This window comes from Camelina sativa, chromosome 12, assembly GCF_000633955.1.
Source record: "Camelina sativa cultivar DH55 chromosome 12, Cs, whole genome shotgun sequence".
Lineage (NCBI taxonomy): Eukaryota > Viridiplantae > Streptophyta > Magnoliopsida > Brassicales > Brassicaceae > Camelina > Camelina sativa.
Window position 1 is genome coordinate 17,864,297 of NC_025696.1, and position 8,368 is coordinate 17,872,664.

The window sequence follows — 8,368 nt, forward strand, 5'->3', positions numbered from 1 at the left end:
GAAGAGCTAGATATCTGTTCGAAAATCTATATAACTCACTTTTTATAGGTTTTTAATTTAGAAATCAGATGTTGAGATGAAAATCTATAATAGTTGAGTAAAAACCTCACAAATGAAACCAAAAAAATAGACATACGTCGTGAAAAAATAAAGTGAGGCAGGGAAAATTAGGGTTTTCAGTCGTATGTTATAGGTAGAAGACGAGGATATTCTGGTAATTTCGGGTTCATTAAACCTAAAATCGAACGTGTACGTACATATAAACATGTACGTACATATGAACGCATACGTACATAACGTTCTTGAGATTAGTTTACATACATAACGTTCTTTTGCTTAGTGTCCATAAATCCGTTTTAATGAACGATATAGCTGATCATGCATCTTATACAGATAAACTTCTTACTCTTTTGGGTTCATTATTCCGTAAATTGTAGCTGATCATGCATCTTATAGTTCACTAACTTTTGTGGAATCTATATTTTACAAATTCATTATACGTCAAAACTTTCTCAAAGATATCAGTATTGCCTCCGGACGCCCTATGCATCGAAGGACGGACAACTTATGCAGCAAAGGATGCCCGTTATGCTTCATCCTTCTCTGAGGTCTTCCTTTGAAGCAAATGTGAAGTTGGAGGTATCTTTTTCTCTTCGTTTTCTCATCTTTGTAAATTTGATTAAGGTTTCTTTTATCCTTTTTCTAAAATAGTTTTTCTGGATTTGTTTTGACACACTAGAAATATAAAAGATAAAGGTATATTTCAACAGAGTTTTAATACACATTTGCTGTCTCCTGATTCACATTCATATTCACTAGGCTGAGATGTTCACTGAAAATAGTTAATTCATTAATCCGGTCAAAAGAATACATCATTTTCGTAGTGATAGTGGAAGGTCATACTGAAATGTAAAGGGGCATCGATTGAACAGAGAAATAAAAAAATCATACTGAAATGTAAAGGGGCATCGATTGAAAATCATCTGCCTGCGATAAAGCCGGAAAATGTTTTTAAAAAAATCGCGCTTCAACAAGAACCAGTTCAATTGAGCCTTTACTAGAATCTGCCTGCGATAAAGCTGGAAAAAAAAGCGTAAACAAACAATGAGGAAAAAAAGGAGGACAGGCAGAGTGATGTTTGTCAAACACTTACTTCGCTGTACTCAGGAGCCACAGCTTCGATCAAAAGCTCTATCTCTCCAGAATTAACGTCTTCAAGCGGAACCCATATATGCATTTCACTGTTATTGATTCCTTAAGGTTGATCTGTTGGAAACGAGAGAGGCACAAATAATCTTCCTATTTCGTAACAAATCCCACCTTACCTGAAAAATTAATACCAAACACCAACAGATCTCAAATTCCATTACAGATCTTGACAATAATCGATTTAAGGATGCGAAGCAAAAAATCAAACAACTGAGATTTTGATCCCAACAAGCTATTAAAAATGTAAAGGGGCATCGATTGAACAGAGAAATAAAAAAATCACACTGAAACAAAAACCACAAACAACCGAGAAATTTTTCTCAGAACTTGACGAAGAACATCAAGAGAAATTACCAGAATATAGTTTGCATCGATATAGCAACATTATAAATTTGTTACAAAAATGAAAAAAAAAATGGAGGAGAGCGTTAATCTGGAGAAGGAAAAAAAGAGCTTTCGATCAAAATGTCAAAAGAAAAAAAAAAGGTAACAAAATCAAAATAGTAGTAGTAAACTAGCAAAAACTTGCGTAGTTCGCAAGATGCCGAGTGAAGAAAAAAAAAAGTAGGAGAGAGAAACGAAAGTAAAGAGACGAAGAAGATCTCCCTGAAATTTTCCCAGCCCAAGAAAAAAAAATATTCCTAGAAAGAAAATAAAAACTAGATCTACAACTTTGTTCTTGAAAGAGAAAGTGAACAGTGAACCCACAGAATAAGTCCACCTCTGATAATTTTCTTTCTTTTGCCATGATTTTAGTCAAAGAAGATGAATCAAATTAGAAAGTGAATCAATCTCATGTTTTTTGCCAATCCAAATTTAAGAGAATCAGAAAATCAGGAATCAATCCTTGAAGATTTTTGTGTTCCCTATTTCTTGAAAATCAAAGACAATTTTAAATGTAAATGGCATTATCTGTAATAAAACATACAACTCAGGTATAGAAGTAATTTGCAAACTTTTATGTGTTATTCTAGTAAGACAGAAATCTCAACGTGTTAGTCTAGTAATAAACCTACTTTTATGTAATATTCTAGGTAATTTCTCTAGTAAAAATCTGTGTTTAATTTTTTTCTTTTTTCCTTTTTTTTTTTTAAATTGACCCCATATAATAAGGCTTGTTCCTATAGTATATATTTTCTGAAATTTGAAGTATTTGCTAAATTCTGAATGCTTCCATGATATATGAGTTAGTCCGTATATTGCAACAGAAGCAGTGTTGAAGAAACTTTCAGCGTACGTACGTATTATTAATAGGTTATCTAGTCTACAACATGGTGTTCAATGACACTGTTAACTGGCCAATTTGATTTATGTAACGTTGCCTCGACCTTTATTTTAATTTCTTTAGAATATGGTTACATCAGAAAATGTCCATGCAGTTGTGTAAATTAATATCTTTGTCTTACTTTACATTTGTCAACATAAAACACGAGGAAAAAAAAAAAAAAATTCTCGAAGATGTCTATCTCCCGAAGATTACAAAAAGAACCATAGAGAACCCAACTCGTGACTTCAAAATCATATCAGCCGGCTACATAAATGCCATGGACAAGGCGAAGACTCACGCAAAAATAGGTCTGTTGCATATTGGCCCAATTTTTTGGGACAACGTACAGTAGAACCTCTATAAACTAATATTCTTTAAATTAATATTCGCTATAAATTAATAAATTTTTCCGGTCCCGAGTTAGGCCGATGTAAAAAATAACACATTTCAATAAATTGATAAAATAATAATTTTTTTGAAAATGCTATGTAAAAATATGGTCTCATATTAATAATCAAATAATATTAATATATATATATATATCTAAGAAAATCTAGTGAAATGCATATTCTTGAATTTGCAGTTTTATTGGAGTTCATCTCTAATATTTTTCATTGCCGTCTTATCAAATCGCATCCAAAAATTGTGAAAAATTCTAAATGCCATAATTGCTTCTTTATACATTATGTAATTGGTTCTAAAATTACCGCAATATCTTATTCGACTTCATCGTTATCATGAATGATACTAGTAGCATTCTTCTAAACTCTAAACTTCTAACATCTATTATTTTTACCTAAACTCTAAACTTATCAATTACGAGAGACAAGATTATAAATTAAGAAAATTCTTTAAAAATATGAATGATAATTAATAAAATATTAATTTATCGATAAATTAATAATTATTAATTTATCGATAAATTCAAACTTTTATAAATTAATAAAATTTCATGGTCTCGACCTTATTAATTTATAGAGGTTTTACTGTATATTGACTCAGTTAAGACACGTGCATGGCACATATATGTGCTTGACTTTTGATATTTTTTTAACCCAAATTGGTATTATAATTATACGGAAATTTTCCTGTATGGAATGTTTCCATTTTTCGTTTCTTTTGCGTAAGATACGTTATTGTAAATCAATATGGTTATATCTAGATAACGTAATGTGGATATATATATATATATATACTCTTATCAGATTCGAGAAATGAAAAAAATAATATGAGACCATAGAAATTCAAATACTAGTTTTGATTTCCATTACTCGATCAATTAACATTTCTCTTTTATTTTTATTTTTATTTTTATTTTTATTTTTTTTGTCAACAAGAGATTAGCTCAGACGAGCCAATTGGTAGAGAAATCGTTTACAAACAATACTTGGTGCGGAGATGTACGCGCTTAGCATGCCAAAGAATCCGCCCTTACATTAGCATTTCTAGGAATTAAAGATAAAGAGAAAGTAGAGAATTCCTCCCTATCGGTTTTGATGTCGTCAAGATACGCCGAGAACGCTGGCCAGTCGGAAGGGGAAGACACCATCTTCACCAAATCTGAGCAGTCGGTATAGAAAGCCACCTCTCTGAAGTCATGGCCGATCATGCAGCGCATCGCCCAAACGAACGCTTCAACTTCTGTATGTAATGGAGAGAGACTTCGCCGAAAATTCTTGGCTCCCAAAAACGGCAACGCTGTCTGGACCGAGGTACAACACCATCCAGCACCTGCATACAAATCCCCTGCTTTCCAAGAGCCATCTATAAAACATCGGTATCCCGAATAGACCAAAGGAAGGGAAGCAGCAGCCACCCTAACTGGTATCTCCGAAGCACCTGGGATAATGGGATAGGTCACTTGATCTTCTTCTAGCTGAGCCTGCTGCCACGCTGCAGCTTCTCCCTCTGCTACCCTAACAATATCCTCCGGCCGCTCAACAATATTGTCAAAAACACGTGCATTCCTCGCTTTCCAAATAAACCACATAAGCCAAGGGAAAGCCGCAACATGAGCCCCAGGATTCTGCTGCCCTAAAAAGTGATCCACATTTGCATATACTGATTCTGTCGGAAAGAAATTAGGACCCACCGGCACATGTGCTAGGGCCCAAACCTGACGGGCCGGAGGACACACAAAGATAGCGTGATTTATTGTCTCCATATCCGCACCACATCGTACGCACCGTAAATCACAAGCAATACCCCGTCGTCCCAAATTTACCGAAACCAAAATACAACCAGATAGAACCTGCCACATAAAATGCTGGATCTTAGGTGGACAACGAACCCTCCATACGCTAGCGAGTAGAGGGGTAATTTCCGGGCCATAACCAGTGGCCGCAAAAGTCCGAACCACGTCATGACGTGCAGTGTGGTAGCCTGATTTGACTGTATACAGCCCAGTTTTCGTGAAGTGCCAACCGAAAGAATTATCCTTTTGATTACCACCCAAAGGTATAGCCCTTATCAATGCAACATCAAGTGGATCAAAATGCTCATTAAGCATATCCACACACCAAGAATTAGTTTGTCGATCAATAAATTGATTCATTTGAAGAGAAGGGTCCTTTAACGGGCCCTTGCTTAAAGCTGGTCTCGGGAATTGAGCTGGTAGCCAAGGATCAGACCATATAGAGATGGTGTCCCCTGAGCCAACCCGTTTAATAAGCCCTTTATTAACCAGAGAGCGAGCAGAACAGATACTCCTCCATCCATAGGAGGGAGAGTATGACCTAATAGGATCCATCGGATGCGTATTCCTATAATACCTACTCTTAAAAACCCTGGCAAACAAAGACTGTGGAACGTCTATCAGACGCCAAAGTTGCTTGGCCAGTAATGCCGAATTAAAATCATCTACATTCCTAAAACCCAGACCACCCAACTGTTTGCTAACACATATTTTCTCCCAGGCCAGCCAATGCATGCCCCCTGTCTGACCATTAGTACTCCACCAAAAATTTGCCACTGCACTGGTAAGCTTGGATGTAATTGTTTTTGGTAATCTAAAACAAGACATCACAAACGTCAGAACAGCAGTAGCAACAGATTTAATCATCACTTCCCTTCCCCCTTTTGAAAGCAAATTTGCAGTCCAACCATTCGTCTGACTTTGAATCCGCTCACGAACAAAAGAGAATACCTTAGTTTTAGCCCCACCCAAACTTTCGGGTAGACCTAAATATGACCCCATACCACCCAGAGTTGTGATCCCGAGAACATCCTGAAGCTCAGTTTTTTTATGGTCATCAATCTTGTGCCCAAACTGTACCGAGGATTTTGAAAAATTTATTTGTTGACCCGAAACAGACTCGTACTGTTTTAGAATATCTAAAATAACCCGACATTGTCCTACATCCGCCTTACAAAAAAAAAGACTATCATCAGCAAACAACAAATGCGTAATAGGCGGGCATTTATTCGCCACTTTTATCCCTGTAATAAGCTTATCCCTCTCTGCTTTCCATATATTAGCAATAAAAGCCTCTGTGCATAAAATAAACAAATAAGGAGACAGAGGATCACCTTGTCGCAACCCCCTCTATGGAACTATCAAACCATTCGGCTGGCCATTAATAAGAACCCTATATTCTACCGAAGTGACACAAAACATTATCCATGAAACCCATGACTCTGCAAAACCCATCTTCTGTAACAAAGCTGCCACAAAATCCCACTCAACCCTATCGTAAGCCTTACTCATGTCTGTTTTGATGGCCATAAATTTCCCCTTACAAGACGGATTTGTACGTAAGCCATGAAACATCTCTTGAGCAATAAGAATATTATCTGAGATCAGCCGACCTGGAACGAAAGCCGATTGAGTCTCAGAGATAAGACCAGGTAAAACCCTCTTAAGCCGCTGACATAAAATCTTAGAAATGATCTTATATCCAACGTTGCACAAACTAATCGGGCGTAATTCTGCCATTCGAGTAGGCTTGGCCACCTTTGGAATAAGGCAAATATGGGTTCGATTTAGGTCCTTGTCGAAAACTCCCTCCACCAAAAAACCATTAACCAAAGACACAAGGTCGTCTTAACTATGCCCCATGCTTTTTGGAAAAACAAAGCTGTCATCCCGTCTGGGCCAGGGGCTTTATCCGGATGCATCATAAACAAAGCGGACTTGACCAGCCTCCGTAGCGGGTCTTGTCAACTGCTCATTATCCTCGACTGTAATCACTGTATTGACCTCCCTTAGGACCTCCTCAAAATTGTCCGGGTTTGTCGAAGTAAACAAGTCCTCAAAATATGATACCGCCGTATTACAGATATCCACATCCTTAGTTGACCAGGTGTCATCTTTAGTAAACAAACCAGTAATCCGATTACGAGCCCGTCGCTGTTTTGTTAAGGCATGAAATATTTAGAATTTTTATCCCCCAATCTCATCCATTTACTCCGACTTTTTTGATACCAATAAATCTCTTCATCCCCATACACCTGACGTAAGCGATTCTGTAGATCCGAAATTGTGGAAGGAGGAATTGAATCATCCGCCAGAGCTACCTCCAACTGTCGCTTTAAATCCTCAATGGTTTCCCTACCGTATGGGACTTGTGATTTACGCCACTGAGAAATTGCCTTTCGACAATTCCCAATTTTATGGACAAACATAGCTGAATCCTGGACCAAGTCCCCGTCCCACCCTGATGCTATCGCATCCATTAGTCCCGCCTTACCAATCCAGCAGCGGTCAAACATAAAACTCCTTTTCCCCCGCGGCCTTTTAGCCCCAATACTAACCACAAGAGGCTTGTGATCAGAGGCTATCATTGGTAAATACTCCGTCACAGTGTCCGGGAACAAATCATGCCAGTCCTCATTCCCTAACGCCCTATCCAACCGACATCGAATAGGTTTTTTATCACGCCAACCCCTCCAAGACAAAAAGTCCCCAAGATAGGAAAACTCCAAAAAACCACAGTCCTGAATCATTCCATTAAAAGAAAGAAACGAGGAAGGATGACGTAATTTCCCACCACGCTTTTCATGATTACCTGTTAGCTCGTTAAAGTCACCAACCACAAACCAAGGGGTGGACCGGGTGGAAATAATTCTTAAGAGACGTTCCCAAACCAAATCTCGATTCTTAGGGACCGGATCACCATAAACGAAAGTTAAATTTATTATCCAACCTTTGAAAACCGCTTCAATGTCGATTAATCTGTTTGATTCGAACAAAATTGAGACATGAAAATCACCTTGATTATAAAATAGAGCCATACCACCACTACAACCGATAGGATCAATTGTTTTTAAATTCTTATATCCAAAATGACCAACAAACTTTTCCAAAAAAGAAGTAGGTTGTTTGGTCTCCATGAAGAATAAAAAATCTGGCCGATCTTTGGTCCATAGATCCCGAAGATTACCAATTGTGGCCTTATTACCCAGGCCTTGACAATTCCAACTCACAATATTCATAAAATAAAAATTATAAATTTAGGGGAATATAAAAACCCCAAGTTCACCTCCTCCCACCCTTGAGAAGATGAAAATATAACAAACTCAACACCCGTTTGCACAAAACCCATTATTGCAATGCATCCCAAAAAACCCAGAGGACTACAAATATGATAGTAAAGCAGAATAAGATTATATTTAAAGAATAAGACAGCAAGCCACCTAGAGAACATGGGACAGCCGTGGTCCAAAAAACCAACAATTACTATCAATAAAAAAAACTCCTGGTAACAAGACAAAACAAATATTAAAACCTCCCGGCAACAAGAGGCCTTACCAATAGAATAGAAAAACAGAAGACCCTTGAAAAACAAAAACAATCTCAGCCGGCCCAATATGAGCCCATAAAGCGGCCCCCTTTGGACAACCGGAAACAAAATTTGAACGAAACCATCAAAAATCCATTGATGAAACCAGAAA

The 8,368-nt window shown here is 37.4% G+C and overlaps 1 protein-coding gene and 1 long non-coding RNA gene across 3 annotated transcripts; both read right to left on the minus strand.

The window, feature by feature from the left end:
* On the minus strand, positions 812-2,124 carry LOC104732070. Of its 2 annotated transcripts, XR_758718.2 has the most exons (3): positions 1,564-2,118; positions 1,154-1,325; positions 812-1,079 (listed from the first exon to the last, which is right to left on the minus strand). It is a non-coding gene; the product is annotated as an uncharacterized LOC104732070 (long non-coding RNA). The 2 variants fall into 2 exon arrangements; XR_758717.2 differs by having other exon boundaries at positions 1,154-2,124.
* Positions 3,885-7,420, minus strand: LOC104733622. The gene is made up of 4 exons (XM_010453191.1): positions 6,926-7,420; positions 6,609-6,824; positions 6,038-6,341; positions 3,885-5,965 (listed from the first exon to the last, which is right to left on the minus strand). The coding sequence occupies exons 1-4, from the start codon at positions 7,418-7,420 to the stop codon at positions 3,885-3,887; spliced, it is 3,096 nt and encodes a 1,031-aa protein (XP_010451493.1).

What these genes read in the sequence shown, in the direction of transcription:
- LOC104733622 (XM_010453191.1), bottom strand. Translation starts at nt 7,420, where the DNA reads ATGATTCAGGACTGTGGTTTTTTGGAGTTTTCCTATCTTGGGGACTTT. An exon ending in TACAGAATCGCTTACGTCAG is followed by an intron (nt 6,825 to 6,925) that starts GTGTATGGGGAT and finishes TTAACAAAACAG; the next exon opens with CGACGGGCTCGTAATCGGAT. An exon ending in CCGCTACGGAGGCTGGTCAA is followed by an intron (nt 6,342 to 6,608) that starts GTCCGCTTTGTT and finishes ATTTTATGTCAG; the next exon opens with CGGCTTAAGAGGGTTTTACC.